At 37.5% G+C, this 17,928-nt stretch overlaps 1 protein-coding gene across 1 annotated transcript; it reads left to right on the top strand.

The window, feature by feature from the left end:
* Nucleotides 1–11,366: 11,366 nt before the first annotated feature.
* LOC132639623 (uncharacterized) lies at nucleotides 11,367–17,569 on the top strand. Its single transcript, XM_060356064.1, has 4 exons — nucleotides 11,367–14,899; nucleotides 15,084–16,476; nucleotides 16,599–17,293; nucleotides 17,437–17,569. The coding sequence occupies exons 1-4, from the start codon at nucleotides 11,367–11,369 to the stop codon at nucleotides 17,567–17,569; spliced, it is 5,754 nt and encodes a 1,917-aa protein (XP_060212047.1).
* The last annotated feature ends 359 nt before the right edge of the window (nucleotides 17,570–17,928 follow it).

Below are 17,928 nucleotides of genomic sequence, written 5' to 3' on the forward strand. Positions count from 1 at the left end.
AATACAGTCAAGTGTTTTAAATTCCAGGTTGACTACCTCAGAATACAGTCACGTTTTTACATTTCAGGTTGACTACTCAAAATACAGTCATGTTTTTAAATTTCAGGTTGACTACCTCAGAATACAGTCATGTTTTTAAATTTCAGGTTGACTACCTCAAAATACAGTCACGTATTTAAATTTCAGGTTGACTACCTCAAAATAAAGTCATGTTTTTAAATTTCAGGTTGACTACCTCAGAACACAGTCACGTATTTAAATTTCAGGTTGACTACCTCAGAATACAGTCATATATTTAAATTTTAGGCTGACTACCTCAGAATACAGTCATGTTTTTAAATTTCAGGTTGACTACCTCAGAATACAGTCATGTTTTTAAATTTCAGGTTGACTACCTCATAATACAGTCATGTATTTAACTTTTAGGTTGACTACCTCAGAATACAGTCACGTATTTAAATTTCAGGTTGACTACCTCAGAATACAATCATGTTTTTAAATTTCAGGTTGACTACCTCAGAACACAGTCACGTATTTAAATTTCAGGTTGACTACCTCAGAACACAGTCACGTATTTAAATTTCAGGTTGACTACCTCAGAATACAGTCCCAAGTGGTTTATGATTTTCCTAACACTCACAAATTTTCCTTGTTTTTATATTTCAGGTTGACTACCTCAAAATACAGTCACGTGTTTTAAATTCCAGGTTGACTACCTCAAAATACAGTCACGTGTTTTAAATTCCAGGTTGACTACCTCAGAATACAGTAACGTTTTTACATTTTAGGTTGACTACTCAGAATACAGTCATGTTTTTAAATTTCAGGTTGACTACCATAGAATACAGTCATGTTTTTAAATTTCAGGTTGACTACCTCAAAATACAGTCACGTATTTAAATTTCAGGTTGACTACCTCAAAATAAAGTTATGTTTTTAAATTTCAGGTTGACTACCTCAGAATACAGTCACGTATTTAAATTTCAGGTTGACTACCTCAGAATAGAGTCATATATTTAAATTTTAGGCTGACTACCTCAGAATACAGTCATGTTTTTAAATTTTAGGTTGACTACCTCAGAATACAGTCATGTATTTAAATCTTAGGTTGACTACCTCAAAATACAGTCACGTAGTTAAATTTCAGGTTGACTACCTCAAAATAAAGCCATGTTTTTAAATTTCAAGTTGACTACCTCAGAATACAGTCATGTTTTTAATTTCAGGTTGACTACCTCAGAATACAGTCATGTTTTTAAATTTCAGGTTGACTACCTCAAAATACAGTCACGTATTTAAATTTCAGGTTGACTACCTCAAAATAAGTCATGTTTTTAAATTTCAGGTTGACTACCTCAGAACACAGTCACGTATTTAAATTTCAGGTTGACTACCTCAGAATACAGTCATGTTTTTAAATTTCAGGTTGACTACCTCAGAATACAGTCATGTTTTTAACTTTCAGGTTGACTACCTCATAATACAGTCATGTATTTAAATTTTAGGTTGACTACCTCAGAATACAGTCGCGTATTTAAATTTCAGGTTGACTACCTCAGAATACAGTCATGTTTTTAAATTTCAGGTTGACTACCTCAGAACATAGCCACGTATTTAAATTTCAAGTTGACTACCTCAGAACACAGTCACGTATATAAATTCCAGGTTGACTACCTCAGAATACAGTCACGTTTTTAAATTTCAGGTTGACTACCTCAGAATACAGTCCCAAGTGGTTTATGATTTTCCTAACACTCACAAATTTTCCTGGTACAAACTGGGACAGAAAATTTTGTTCGTTTTTGTTTGTCTTTGATGGCTTGCAGTTTCTCCCGTGAAGCACAAAATTGATATTCAAGAATGAAATTCCATCATTGGTCAGAGAAAAGAAGAATGCTCAATTGTAAGGATAGTTAGAGTCGGCTTTGACATATAAAGCCACCCAACATCTCAAGATTCATCTTCTCAGCCTCTAGTCAAGAAACAAGCATCCAAGAATATTCTACGAACTGTTACTTGGAAGATAATCAGCAATTTACTCCAAGTTGCAAGTTTAAGTCACACATTCTAACTTCAAGATCATACTTTGAGATCAAGGTACCCACCGAAAGAAGGTGAGGTGATAACTGAAGATCCAAGTGAAGGTCTAAAGGAAGATTCAAGACAAGTAGAGTAAATAGGATCTTGTATTTCCTTTTTTCTTTTGTTGTATTTTTCATTTCTTTAATGTAATAACAGGAGCCACGAACCGGAACCTCGAAGGGACCTCACTCGATCATCCAACTCATCATTCCATCCTTTTACCCATTTGAACTACACGTGACCTGATTCCCTTATAACCCGGGATATGTAGGATGACCAAAAACAGGACTCTGTCACATCCTTTTCTTTTATTTTTTTTCGTCTGTCAAATAATAATCAGGTCAAAAATCAGTCACAGTGTTCACATCTTTGCCTGAAAACTCTTCAAGTTTCCAAGCAAAGAGGGACATTATCTGTCACACCCCTTTTTCTTTTTTACGAAAAATAAAAATATTTGATTTTATTTAAAAGGGTTTTTCCAATTAAAGTGACATTTTGACAAGGGATTATTTATTTATTACAGAGTCGCCGCATGGAATTGAGTTTTGGTGTTCCAAGTCACCTTATTGAATCCCTAATCAAAAGGAAATGACTCTTTATTTTTGGCCTGCGAAAACAAAAGTCCGGGTAAGGAATTCTATTGACTGGGGAGAAGGTATTAGGCATTTCCCAAGTCCCGTGGTTCTAGCACGGTCGCTTTATCAACTTATATTTGGCTAAAATCGATTCTTGGATACAATCATGCTTGCCTTAGTTCTAGTTTACCCAATTAATTCGCTTTGAACATGGTGACTTATATTTTCGGCCATGCCTCACTCCCTCATATATATTCCTTTCGCTCTTTTCCTTTTATTATTTTATGGGACAACAGGATTGAAATAATTCGCATATCATCTCGGTCATCTCTAACTTATTTAATTGGGTCTTAAAATGGACCATTAACATAATTACCACTTAAATTAATTAACTATAAACTTTTATACCTTAACTGGAATGGGCTGTCATCTACATCTCAAATTTTCTTAAAAATAAAAATCACTTGTATGCCTTCAACTCAGAATAAACTCATTCACGTGCAAAAACTTGAATAATGAACATATTTACGAATACCTTGGGAATGTTAAAACAAGATAGAACTATGAGTGTATATCCATCTCAAATATGCTACTAACTATCATTGGATACTTATTGCTAATACGTACATCTTTCATTATAAAAATGAAACACATATATAAGACATTCGCACAAGGACATGATTTCCATCAAAATGTACGGCTCAAAGCGAGGATACCGATTTAAAATTATTTGTATCGGTATATGACTGAATCAAAGGACTGTAAATCAAGATGAACATTTTAAATGGCATGCTTACCTAACATCAAAAAGAAAAACTATCTAAGACAACCAAATACCTCCAAAATTAAATGTGGATTCTTCGCTTATCTATTAAACTCCATTTATTCACATAAATACTTCAATATATCATATTTTCATTATAAAATATAAATTATAAGCATATACCATATATTTTCCTAGTATATTTTCTGTGTATATTTACATACAGGATTTAATTTTTTTTTTTTTACTCATATAACATGTATTATATACATTATTATACCATGTATATATCCACTATTATAGTATCATTATATATTTATTCTACGCATATATTTGACTATAATATGTATAATACTGTGTATATAGTTAATTTATTAACACTACAAGTTTGGAATTCGACCATTCTCATTCTAATTCATGGCAGAAATTAAATTTCAAATGGTCAGTAGTCCACGAAGTTATTTAACTCTAACATTCAAAACAATTAACATGATCATAAAAGTATGCATCATTTAATGAGAAAACATCAATCCCAAAAATATGATACAGATCCAATTCTAAATCAGATCAGCAAGAGTACATTATTTTTTCTAGCTGAAGCCAAAATACACTACTTGCTAACATACATATACAGTGCTAATTCAACACATACACATTCCATCTTTATTGTTTACACATCACCATATATAACAATTTAAGGACTCCTGTTTTTTGCGTAACTACATATATATTTTTTGTTTCTTTTTAAGAAAAAATAGCACACGTACTTATCAAGGCACCATGTTTAATATCAATACTATTAATTATCAAAATAAATAGTACTCTCTCATAATAAAGAACTGTTGCCCTTATGGCATTAATGAACCAAGAAAAACAGCTAAAACGAAAATTTTGGAAAAGTTCCTAATCATGGATTAAAAAAGGGATCACACACACACAATTGCAATAAGATGAGATAAAGACAAAAAATGAAACTGAGTCAATATTAAACAATTTAAGTCGAACAACAAACATTAACCATTGAGTAAACTTATCAAAAACCTTAAATGCAAAAGTAAAGACATATTCGGAAAGCTAGAATTGGACCTTATTTCTCTTTAGTAATACAACGAGAAGATAGCCGTGAATCCTAAATTTGGAACTCGACCCGAGCTTTGGACGGCGACCTCGACGGAACTTCGAACCTAAAAACAGCTGAAGCTCTCTCCACTGTTTGTTTTTTCACCTGTTTCTAATATTCCTTTTTTTTTTCTTCCTACCTTGTTTTTTTCTGGTTTTGTATCTCCTTGTTTCTGTGCGTGTATATGCATTTATATAGGTGTGTGTATGTGTAGATGGTTGTGTGCATGTGTGACGTGGGAGGAGGATGTGGGGGAGTGGGAGAGTGGGAGAGTTGGGATGGTTTTGTGTTGAGAGTTTTAAGGGAGAAAGTTTTAAGGGATTAGGATGGGGAAGGTAGGATGAGGACGTGAGGTGAGGGGTTTAGGTAGTTTAGGATTCTGCTGTTTCGGTTTTTTTTTTTTTTTCAACTTTCTTTTCTCTTAAATAAAAATGAAAACAAGAATTATTTTAAAATGTGACTCTATTTTTAAAAAGTTCTCAATTTTATTTTTAAATAAAACTTAACTAAAATTGACATAAAAATCAAGATGTCTAATCTAGACCTAAAGGAAATATTTAAAAGCTAAATAAGGTGTAAAACTTATGTTCGGTAAAAAATTAGGTGTTTACAGAATGTCCCTCCTTGCTTGGAAACATGAAGAGTTTTCAGGCAAAGATGTGAACACTGTGACTGATTTTTGACCTGATTATTATTTGACAGACGAAAAAAAAAAAAGGATGTGACCGAGTCCTGTTTTTGGGCATCCTACATATCCCGGGTTATAAGGGAATCAGGTCACGTGTAGTTCAAGTGGGTAAAAGGATGGAATGATGAGTTGGATGATCGAGTGAGGTCCCTTTGAGGTTCCGGTTCGTGGCTCCTGTTATTACATTAATGAAATGAAAAATATAACAAAAGAAAAAAGGAAATACAAGATCCTATTTACTCTACTTTTCTTGAATCTTCCTTTAGACCTTCACTTGGATCTTCAGTTATCACCTCACCTTCTTTCGGTGGGTACCTTGATCTCAAAGTATGATCTTGAAGTTAGAATGTGTGACTTAAACTTGCAACTTGGAGTAAATTGTTGATTATCTTCCAAGTAACAGTTCGTAGAATATTCTTGGATGCCGGTTTCTTGACTAGAGGCTGAGAAGATGAATCTTGAGATGTTGGGTTGCTTTATATGTCAAAGCCGACTCTAACTATCCTTACAATTGAGCATTCTTCTTTTCTCTGACCAATGATGGAATTTCATTCTTGAATATCAATTCTGTGCTTCACGGGAGAAACTACAAGCCATCAAAGACAAACAAAAACGAACAAAATTTTCTGTCCCAGTTTGTACCAGGAAAATTTGTGAGTGTTAGGAAAATCATAAACCACTTGGGACTGTATTCTGAGGTAGTCAACCTGAAATTTAAAAACGTGATTGTATTCTGAGGTAGTCAACCTGGAATTTAAATACGTGACTGTGTTCTGAGGCAGTCAACCTGAAATTTAAATACGTGACTGTGTTCTGAGGTAGTCAACCTGAAATTTAAAAACATGATTGTATTCTGAGGTAGTCAACCTGAAATTTAAATACGCGACTGTATTCTGAGGTAGTCAACCTAAAAGTTAAATACATGACTGTATTATGAGGTAGTCAACCTGAAATTTAAAAACATGACTGTATTCTGAGGTAGTCAACCTGAAATTTAAAAACATGACTGTATTCTGAGGTAGTCAGCCTAAAATTTAAATATATGACTGTATTCTAAGGTAGTCAACCTGAAATTTAAAAACGTGACTATGTTCTGAGGTAGTCAACCGGAAATTTAAAAACATGACTTTATTTTGAGGTAGTCAACCTGAAATTTAAATACGTGATTGTATTTTGAGGCAGTCAACTGAAATTTAAAAACATGACTGTATTCTGAGGTAGTCAACCTGAAATTAAAAAACATGACTGTATTCTGAGGTAGTCAATCTGAAATTTAAAAACATGGCTTTATTTTGAGGTAGTCAACCTGAAATTTAAATACGTGACTGTATTTTGAGGTAGTCAACCTAAGATTTAAATACATGACTGTATTCTGAGGTAGTCAACCTGAAATGTAAAAACGTGACTGTATTCTGAGGTAGTCAACCTGAAATTAAAAAACATGACGGTATTCTGAGGTAGTCAGCCTAAAATTTAAATATATGACTGTATTCTGAGGTAGTCAACCTGAAATTTAAATACGTGACTGTGTTCTGAGGTAGTCAACCTGAAATTTAAAAACATGACTTTATTTTGAGGTAGTCAACCTGAAATTTAAATACGTGACTGTATTTTGAGGTAGTCAACCTGAAATTTAAAAACATGACTGTATTCTGAGGTAGTCAACCTGAAATTTAAAAACATGACTGTATTCTGAGTAGTCAACCTGAAATGTAAAAACGTGACTGTATTCTGAGGTAGTCAACCTGGAATTTAAAACACTTGACTGTATTTTGAGGTAGTCAACCTATGAAAATATGAGAAAAGCAGGGATTTTTGTTCCCTAAAATGCAACCAATAATAACATGATTATATGCATATCAAAGGAAAAACAAACATTTGAGAACTTTACTTTATAGCGTTCATCATCATTTTTTTTTAATAACAGTTTTTTCCTAAATTTCTTCGCCCCTGTTTTCAACAAAGAAAAATTTGTTAGTCTTAAAATGGTGGTCGGTTTGTGGCCTTCACTCGCTGTGGAAATTGTCTTAGAGCCCATCCCACTTTACGAAAAACGAGGCTGACAATGATCGACCAAATTGCTTAGAAACTATCTTTGTTTGCGAGAGACCATGATCTTCCAATGCCCACCTTGACTATTTTGTACCCCGTATCATTTTGCGTATGTGGTGTAATCGATCTTATTCTTAGAGCGAATTTTTGTTGTGGTGATCCTTCACCCTAGTACCTCGAAATAATGCTTTGCTTTCCGGGCAATTCACTTTCCTGGATAGATCACGAATGGATTTATGCCGTTGCCGATGCGGTGCGTGCCCAATAGTCATTGCTCTGTACCGCTAGGAAACTATAGTCAATTTTGCAGCCTTTTCTTTGCTCTTGAATTTGACGCCAGATTATACCGAAAGGGACTCAAAGAACATACTAGAGAGAAAGAGAAGAAAATGACAAAAATGAAGATAAAGGAGTTATGTTTAAACAAAAAGGTGTACTTTTCGGGGAAAGAGGGAAGAGACTTATCTGGATGTATATGCCGACTTTAATGAATCATGACATGCATTTTGGACTGGACGCTTGATCCGTCTGAGCTGTCTAAATCTCAAAATATGGTACCCTTCAATCCGAAACCGAGCTTTCTACGTGAATCGTGTTTATGCCGGAATAGAAGAAACTCATTCGATCAATGGTTTCCTGTGCGGGTCTTTACCAACTGACCTTTCTCAACTTACAATCATCTTATAGTGCCCTTGAGGGTTTTCACCAATAAGACTCTCTCATCATTTTTTTTTATTTTATTATTTAAACTTACAATCGTCTTATAGTGCCCATGAGGGTTTTCACCAATAAGACTCTCTCATTTTTTTTATTTTTTTATTTTTTTTGAACTCATTATCGCCTTATAGTGCCCGTGAGGGTTTTCACTAGTAAGACTCTCTCATTTTTTCTTTCCTCGTTTGCATTCAAATAAAGCATTGTATACAACACCAAAGTCGTGGCACGCTGATTTGGCATTCTCAAAGATCGATTAGAAGGTCTTAAAGGGGAATGGCAAAAGAATCATAGATTGAATTACAACTTTGGAACCTTTTTATGAAAAAAATAAAATAAATAAATATATATATATATATATATAAAACATAAAAAAAATAAAAAATAAAAAAAATGTCCTAGTTTCTTCGAATACTAGGGAAATATGATTTTTATTTTTTGGTGGGACCGAACCCCAAAATATGGCTGCCTACGTATCCTTTTAGGAATCAGGTCGAACGTAGTTCAAAAACACATTTGATTTTTTTTTTTTTGGCGACTCTGCTGGGGACAACCAGAATTCGAGCTTTATATATTGACTTGCATTTGGCTTTCTTTATTTCTTGGATATTTTGTGTATATGGGACTAATGTGCTCTATGCCTGCTTATTTACTGCTTTGATATTATTGAACTTTAATATATTTGTCTTCTCTCGCGCACCCCCTCTGAGTCTTCAATAATACATTTTTGCCACAAAAACGGGAATTGCGACTACGCACCCCACTTCTGATGAGATAAAGCCAGTGGGCCCTTGGTCCGTGGTGAAGGATTTATAGTCACACATGTTTAGGATGGGGAGGACCCACAACAAAGCCGGAAAGCGCTGCTACCGGTACGTTGTCCCTCGCCCGACTCGAGTCGTCCGCTCGTTTTACGGCCAGTCTAGATACCTTTCTCCATTAGGTTTAACCTTAGTAGAACTGGAACACAGACATGGTACCCCTAGTAGGCCGCGCTTTGTTTGCATCACTTGCATTTGACCTAGTGGGGCTCGGCACAGGAGCTGAGTCCGTCTAAGACAGGCACCTGTTTCTCTTGACCAACATGTGCATCATATGTGCTATTTGCAATATTATTTGGAATGGTTGTTCATTGTTGATCGGCTTTTAGGGTGATTAGTAAAACAAAGAAAGAGATCTATTATATACCCATTTTATTAAATAAACAACCAGAAAGAATCTAGTCTATTGCTACTTCTGGCTTGGTGGAACGACATGGGTCATTATCTACAGACCCCGATATTTAAACATCCGGCATTCCTCACAGATATTATGAGAATCAGCCCTGACAGGGACCTAATTGAGGCTTTAATTCCGTTCTGGGACTCTGCGAACAACGTCTTCCGCTTTAGAGATTTTGAGTTGACTCCTACACTGGAAGAACTAGGTGGTTTCACGGGGTTAGGAAAAAACCTTCGTAACAAAACGCCTCTAGCTCCAAGAAATGTTAGTGGAAATAAGTTTTTGGAGCAAATGCACCTTAACCACCCTCGTATGGCATGTTTGGACAATGGATGGGTTACTTTGGAGTTCTTATATGCGAGATATGGAAACAAACAAGGATTTCTACAATATGGAAAACAACTAAAAAATGGGAATCACTACTTTACATGGGAAAAGCATAGGCAAGAAGCATTCATGGTAGCATTCCTAGGAACTATGGTTTTTCCTAGACGAGACAGAAAAATCGACATTCGTTTGTCTGGGATAGTCACAGCTATGATGAAGAGAGAAGATTCCACCATCTTACCAATGATCCTAGCTGATATATATCGTGCTTTGACTGAATGCAGAGAGGGTGAAAAATATTTTGAAGGTTGTAACACTTTATTACAAGTGTGGTTTCTAGAGCACTTATACCGCCATCATTACCAGTCAAAATTCAAATCTGATTGGAAGAGCAATATCTTAGATCATCTAGATAGGGTGAAGGAATTAAGGAAAAATTTGCCAGAAGGCGTCAAGTCTTGGGCAGAGTATCTTCGTGAGTTGACAGCTCCTCAGATTACTTGGAATTATCATTGGTTTCCTTCGGCTAAGGTGATCTACATGTCTTCTTATCGGCCTTTTTTTGTTCTAATGGGCCTCAGGGGGTTTCAGTCGTATGCTCCACTTCGAGTTTTACGCCAGCTAGGTCGGATGGGTGTTAGAGTTAGGGCAGCCTAAAAAACGGCTGAGAAGAAACATCGCTCTACAATTCAGACCTTATACGAGGATTTGGGCATTGTTAGAGAAGCCGTTGATGTGTTACAGAGGGAACTCGATGAGAAGGGAGACTTCTTTGATGCGGAGAAAGCGCGTTTTGAAGACGAGAAAGCTCAATTCTTGGCCCTGCAAACTCGACAACAAGCTGAATTCGATAAAGAGAGAGTTCGGTTTGATGTAGAAAGGAACCAATTAATGAATGACCGAGCAAGGATTAGAAACCAGCTTGAATTGGCATTGCACCATGAGGCAGGTATGAGAGAGATAGCCAATACTCGCCAGCAGCAAGTCCAAGACCTGGAGCGGAATTATCGAGATGTTAGAGAACATGTCCACAATTTAGCTGTTCATGTTGCTCAAAGTTGTCTGGACTGTCAGGGGATGGGTGATGAGCAATATGCTAGAGAGGTGCCTACCTTCGCACGCCACTTCACAGCAGAACTGAAGCAGATATATCGCATGTTAGGGGGTCAGCCTGGGCCAGAAGCACCGTGAGCAGATATGCATTAGTTCACATACAAGGTTGAGGATTTCGCAAGATTGAAGTTTAGTTATAATTATTAGGAGTTCTAGTTCAATAGTTGTATTTTGAGACTGACTCTTTTCGAGTCTTTATTTTTGGTTTGTTTTGGATATTCTAGTCTCGATTTAGTCTTTTTCAGTCTATGGTGCCTTTCTTTTTGGTTATTTTCCTTTACGTCTTTGTATTGAAAAATACTAATTTGAAAGTCAATAAAAATATTTTTAGTTGATTCAAAAAATCCAAATTTGTTCTTTTTCATGAACTACGTAATGATCTGATTCATGTTTAACATGATACGTAGGCACCCCTTAATGGGTTCGCTCAAAATACTTCAAAATCACCGAAAGAGAAAAAAAATGAATAATAACAAAAAATAATAATAAAATGAGAAATGAACTCACCTAAAAGCCGGGATGAAACATGAAAGCCTTCTGATGCTCATATTAGACGGGAAATAATTTAGGTGCATGGCATACAACGTGTGATTAATATCTTCAAAATGCTAAACCCTAACTTATTTGTTCTCGTCTTAAAGATAAGGTGGTTGGTTTGTGGTTGAACTGGCTCCTCACGAATATAACACAAGGTCCAAAAGCAAGGGGATAATGGCCCATAAGGATGGAAACGAGTCAGACGGTGATGAATCTCGAGGTCAGATGGTTCAACATGAATCAGCATCAGCAGAGGAAGTAAGGATGTTGAGACAACAAATGGCTGACATGTACCAGGCTTGGATGAATGGGCAAGCTCCACCATCTTCAATCCCTGGATTCCCGGATGTGACTATGTCAATTCCCATTGAAACCCCGACAAGTGATCCACTTTTTCCTCCTGGATTTGGTCCACATGTTAACATATCCAACACTCCTGGAACTTCCACTGTGCACCCTTCAAATGCACCCCTCAGAAATAACCCACTTTTCATCCCCACTGTACAAACTACTACAATCCCTCAACTAACATTGGTACGGAAGTCCAATAATGAGCCTCCATCTAAAGGTCACCACGATCAATATTATTCTCCGGAATTGACCTTTAAAGTCCCAGACTCGTATAACCCCTTTCAGCAGTATAGTTCCCCCGTCGAGATCGAGAAAACTGGTAAGAATGAGGGACAAGAAGAAATGGCTAGAAAAATGAAGAGTCTAGAACTGAGTGTGAGGAATATGCAAGGATTAGGAGGTCCAAAAAGCGTCTCATTCAGAGATTTGTGCATGTTCCCCAATGTTCATTTGCCCCTTGGTTTTAAGACTCCAAAGTTTGAGAAGTATGATGGTCACGGCGACCCCGTAGCACACTTGAAGAAGTATTGTAACCAACTAAGAGGGGCAGGGAATAAGGAAGAATTACTCATGGCATATTTTGGGGAAAGTCTAGTGGGAATTGCCTCAGAATGGTTCATCGATCAAGATATTTCTAATTGGCCTACATGGGATGACATGGCAGGAGATTTTGTTCGACAATTTCAATATAACATTGATATTGTGCCTGATCGCACTTCTCTCGCCAGTATGAAGAAAACGCCTACCGAGAGTTTTAGAGAATATGCTATCAGGTGGAGGGAACAAGCTGCCAGGTTCAAACCGCCGATGAAGGAGTCGGAAATGATTGATGTTTTCCTCCAGGCACAAGAACGTGATTACTTCCACTATTTGCTTTCCACAGTGGGAAAGACATTCGCAGAAGCAATTAAAGTTGGGGAAATAGTTGAAAATGGCATCAAGTCCGGCAAAATTGTGAGTCAGGTAGCACTCAAGGCTACCACCCAAGCAATTCAAAATGGGTCTGGTGGTTTTGGAAATCGAAAAAAGAAAGAGGAAGGATCCATGATGGCATCAGGGTCCAATGCTGCTAAAAGGGGGACAAACCACCAAATCTTACGAGGACAATCCAACTCACCTCAACATTTTTATCCGCATCAGGATCCCCACTACTCAATTGTTCCAACCCAATATACGGTTTTCAACACCCAGGCATATGCCCGACCTCCTCAACGCCAACAATGGAGGGCGCCTGCTCCACAAGGCTTTCGTCCCCAACAACAAAATCTTCAAGCACCTTATAATCCACGCCCTAAGACTGATTATGTAAGAGAACAAAGACAGAGGGAAAATTTCACCCTAATTGGAGAATCATACACAAGCCTGTTGCGGAAATTGATACAATTGGGTTTGATTGAACCTATCATGTCGTATAATGTCAACCCAAATGCAAGAGGTTTTGACCCCACTGTCAGGTGCGAGTATCATTTTAACGCTCAGGGTCATAGCACAGAAAATTGTTTTACTTTGAAGAGAGCCATTGAGAAGCTAATTGATGACAAAGCAATTGTAATACATGACGAAGAGGCTCCGGATGTCACCAACAACCCACTTCCTGCTCACAACAATGCTCATATTGTTGGGATGATCTGTGACGATAAGGAATACAAGCAAACAGGCAAAACAATAATGGAAATTGACACCTTAAAAGAAGGGTTGGGTATGGTGACAAAGTCTGCACAAGAAGCATCGTTGTGTGTAAAAGGTGCAAGTTCTAATGCGAATCTCAAAGGCTCGGGGAAGTTGATATTGTATGTTCCTGGAGCCACAAAGAAAAAAGAGACATTAGTAACTGGACCAAAATTATATGTTCGTAGTGGTTTTCCCAGGTTTGGTAAAAACCAGAATGGTTTAGGAAAGATGACAGAACCAATTGTGATAAAGCACACGACACAAATTCCAGTGACAAACATGAAAACTGTCCCATGGAACTACAACAAAACCACTGTGACTTACAAAGGCAAGGAGATTGTTGAAGAAATAGATGAAACCGGTGGCTTAACGCGTTCTGGAAGGTGTTATGCTCCAGAAGAATTAAGGAGAGCCAGACAAGCCAGGGATAGCCAATTTCCGGTGAAAAAACCTATCACTGAAGAAGAAGCTGAAGAGTTCATGAAGAAGATGAAAGTTCAGGATTACTCTATTGTTGATCAGTTGAGAAAAACTCCTGCTCAGATTTCATTGCTATCTTTGCTCATACATTCTAAAGTGCACTGTCAAGCATTGATTAGAATTCTGAATGAGGCACATGTTTCAGAAAAAACAACTGTAAGTCACCTGGAAAAGATGGCCAATAGAATATTTGAGGTGAAAAGAATCACTTTCACCGACGATGAGTTTTCTGTGGAAGGAGCTGGACATAATAAGGCTTTGCATTTAACTGTCAAATGTGAAGAACATTATGTGAAAAGAGTCATGATTGATGGAGGCTCGGGTGTGGACATCTTCCCCCTCTCTACTTTGCAAAGTTTGAAAATCAGCACAGATAGAATTCGTACTAACAATGTGTGTGTTCGAGCTTTCGATGGCGCAAAAAGAGACACTATTGGTGAGATTGATCTTACTTTAAAAATTGGACCTGTTGATTTTGGGATCACATTCCAAGTTATAGACATGGACATTTCCTACAACTTGCTTTTAGGAAGACCATGGATCCATGCAGCCAGAGCGGTGCCATCTACTTTACACCAAGTGGTCAAGTTTGAATATGAGAAACAAGAAATTATTGTTCACGGTGAAGATGATCTTTCAATATATAGAGACCCTTCTGTCCCATGTGTCGAGGCCAAGGAAGGTTGTGAATCCCTCATATTTCAGACCTTTGAAATAGTGGCAGCTGATCAGTTTATGGAAGGGAAGCCTATCTTAGAGCCTCGTCTATCCTCTACTTCAGTCATGGTGGCTACACAAATGTTGCAAAATGGTTATGAGCCAGGAAAGGGCTTGGGAGTGTCATTGCAAGGAATTGTTGACCCTATCTCTGCATTTGGTAATCAAGATACTTTTGGTTTGGGTTTTAGGCCAACTAATGCTGACAGAAAATGGGCAAAAGAGCAGAAAAATAAGGTTTGGAAATTGCCAAAGCCCGTTCCCCACATTGCCAAGTCTTTTACTAGGTCACGTTTTGAAGAGAGTAAAGACGTGTCTGTCCAAGATGACGTGGACGAAATATGTCAAGGTCTCAAAGAAATGTTCTATGGAGTAAACATGGTTCAGATTGGTGAAGGCCCTAGTCATGCAGATGTGCAACGTATTGGCCCAGAAGTCAAGCTCGCCAACTGGGAAGCTACTCATCTCCCCACAAAGAAGGAGTCTTGGTAGTTTATTTTGCTGTTGTTTCTATATTTGGATTATTCTCTGGGTGGTAATCCAAATAGTTTATTTGCTATGCTCTAATGTTAACCTTTCTATCCTTTCCAATTCAATAAAATGAAGTTCCAGTTTCTTAGTCAATTCTATCTTCTCCTTTTCCCTAATTGTTTTATTTAATTTTCATTTCAGTTTCGTTAACGCCGACTCTAATAACATGACATGCATGCGGAATTCACGTCCAGATCTTAAAGAGTTGTCTAATCTCGAAACAATGAATCAAGAGGTTGACGAATATGATGAAGAAAAGGCTTTTGAAGAAATAAAAAGGGAACTAGATCAATTTGAGAATAAGCCTAAGCCTAATCTAAATGAAACCGAGGCAATTCATTTGGGAACTTCTGAAGAAACTAGAGAAACAAAGATAAGCATTCATGCCGAGCAAAAGACCAGAGATGACATAATCCAGGTTTTGTTTGAATATAAAGATGTGTTCGCTTGGTCTTATGATGACATGCCGGGTTTGAGCGATGATCTGGTAGTGCACAAACTTCCTACATACCCTGATTTTCCACCAGTCCAACAAAAGCAAAGAAAATTTAAGAAAGAGGTGAGTGATAAGATTAAAGAGGAAATCATGAAGCAATTGAGTGCAAATGTGATCAGGGTCGTCCGATTTACTACATGGCTGGCAAATGTTGTGCCCGTACCAAAAAAGGATGGGAAAACCAGAGTTTGTGTTGACTATAGAGATTTGAACAAAGCCAGTCCAAAGGACAACTTTCCCTTGCATAACATTCACATTCTTGTTGACAATTGTGCCAAACACGAGATTCAATCTTTTGTGGATTGTTATGCTGGGTATCACCAAATTTTGATGGATGAAGAGGATGCAGAAAAGACCGTCTTCACCACCCCATGGGGTACTTACTGTTACAGGGTTATGCCATTTGGTTTGAAGAACGCAGGGGCAACTTACATGAGAGCTATGACTACTATTTTGCACGACATGATGCATAAAGAAATCGAAGTGTATGTCGATGATGTGATCATTAAGTCCAAAACTCAAGCTGACCATGTGTGTGATCTGAGAAAGTTCTTTGAAAGATTGCGGAAGTACAACCTCAAGCTCAATCCAGCCAAGTGTGCATTTGGAGTTCCATCTGGGAAACTTCTAGGGTTTATAGTTAGTCGGCGAGGAATTGAATTAGACCCCTCCAAGATAAAAGCCATTCGGGAATTACCGCCCCCGAAGAACAGAACTGAAGTCATGAGTCTTCTTGGTAGGTTGAACTACATCAGTAGGTTCATCGCTCAACTCACCACTACATGTGAGCCCATATTCAAACTGTTGAAGAAGGATGCCGCTGTCAAGTGGACAGACGAGTGTCAAGAGGCTTTTGATAAGATTAAGGAATATTTATCTAACCCTCCAGTGCTTGTCCCGCCAGAACCGGGTAGGCCTTTGTTTTTGTATCTATCAGTGATGGATAACTCCTTTGGTTGCGTTCTAGGACAACATGATGCCACAGGCAAGAAGGAACAAGCGATCTATTATTTGAGCAAGAAGTTCACAAGCTATGAGGTAAAATACACATTTTTAGAAAGGACGTGTTGTGTTGGGTCGCCCAGAAACTGAAGCACTATCTTTCATCCTATACGACTCACCTTATATCTCGAATGGATCCTTTGAAGTATATCTTTCAGAAACCTATGCCGAGTGGAAGGTTAGCAAAGTGGCAGATTTTACTTACGGAGTTTGACATTGTCTATGTCACCCGCACCGCTATAAAAGCACAAGCATTGGCCGATCATTTGGCAGAAAACCCAGTTGACGATGAGTATGAGCCTTTGAATACTTACTTTCCTGACGAAGAGATTAATTCAGTTGAGGAAGAAGTTCGCGATGACAGTCATGTCTGGAAATTATACTTTGATGGAGCGGTCAACATTAAAGGTGTCGGGATTGGGGCAATTCTTATTTCACCAATGGGGCATCATTATCCCGCCACGGCACGACTTCGTTTCTTCGGTACCAATAATACAGCGGAATATGAAGCTTGCATAATGGGTTTAAACATGGCAATACATCTGGATGCACATGAATTAATAGTTTTTGGAGATTCTGACTTACTCATTCGGCAGGCTCAGGGTGAATGGGAAACTCGAGACATCAAGCTCATTCCGTACAAACAATGTTTGGAGGACCTTAGCAAAAGGTTTAAGTCAATTGAGTTCAGATATATTCCCAGATTTCACAATGAGTTGGCTGATGCTTTGGCCACTTTAGCCTCAATGCTTCCATACCCAGGCAATGCTTACATTAATCCGTTGGAGATTCAGATTAAGGATCAACATGGTTATTGCAATACAATTGAAGTAGAGCCAGATGGTGAGCCATGGTATCACGATATCAAAAGATTCCTAAAAACACAACAATATCCAATACATGCCGATAGAGATAAAAAAAGAACTATTAGGCGACTTTCCAATATCGAGATGTTAGAGAACATGTCCACAATTTAGCTGTTCATGTTGCTCAAAGTTGTCTGGACTGTCAGGGGATGGGTTATGAGCAATTTGCTAGAGAGGTGCCTACCTTCGCACGCCACTTCACAGCAGAACTGAAGCAGATATATCGCATGTTAGGGGGTCAGCCTGGGCTAGAAGCACCGTGAGCAGATATGCATTAGTTCACATACAAGGTTGAGGATTTCGCAAGATTGAAGTTTAGTTATAATTATTAGGAGTTCTAGTTCAATAGTTGTATTTTGAGACTGACTCTTTTCGAGTCTTTATTTTTGGTTTGTTTTGGATATTCTAGTCTCGATTTAGTCTTTTTCAGTCTATGGTGCCTTTCTTTTTGGTTATTTTCCTTTACGTCTTTGTATTGAAAAATACTAATTTGAAAGTCAATAAAAATATTTTTAGTTGATTCAAAAAATCCAAATTTGTTCTTTTTCATGAACTACGTAATGATCTGATTCATGTTTAACATGATACGTAGGCACCCCTTAATGGGTTCGATCAAAATACT

The sequence above is a fragment of the Lycium barbarum genome, chromosome 5 (assembly GCF_019175385.1).
Source record: "Lycium barbarum isolate Lr01 chromosome 5, ASM1917538v2, whole genome shotgun sequence".
NCBI classification, from domain to species: Eukaryota; Viridiplantae; Streptophyta; class Magnoliopsida; order Solanales; family Solanaceae; genus Lycium; species Lycium barbarum.

Excerpts from the sequence above, each read along its gene's own strand:
- LOC132639623 (XM_060356064.1), top strand. The coding sequence starts at position 11,367 with ATGGCCCATAAGGATGGAAACGAGTCAGACGGTGATGAATCTCGAGGT. Across the intron at positions 14,900-15,083 it reads CCCACAAAGAAGGAGTCTTG|TTTCGTTAACGCCGACTCTA; the intron begins GTAGTTTATTTT and ends TTTTCATTTCAG. Across the intron at positions 17,294-17,436 it reads GAGCCAGATGGTGAGCCATG|TTGTCTGGACTGTCAGGGGA; the intron begins GTATCACGATAT and ends TGTTGCTCAAAG.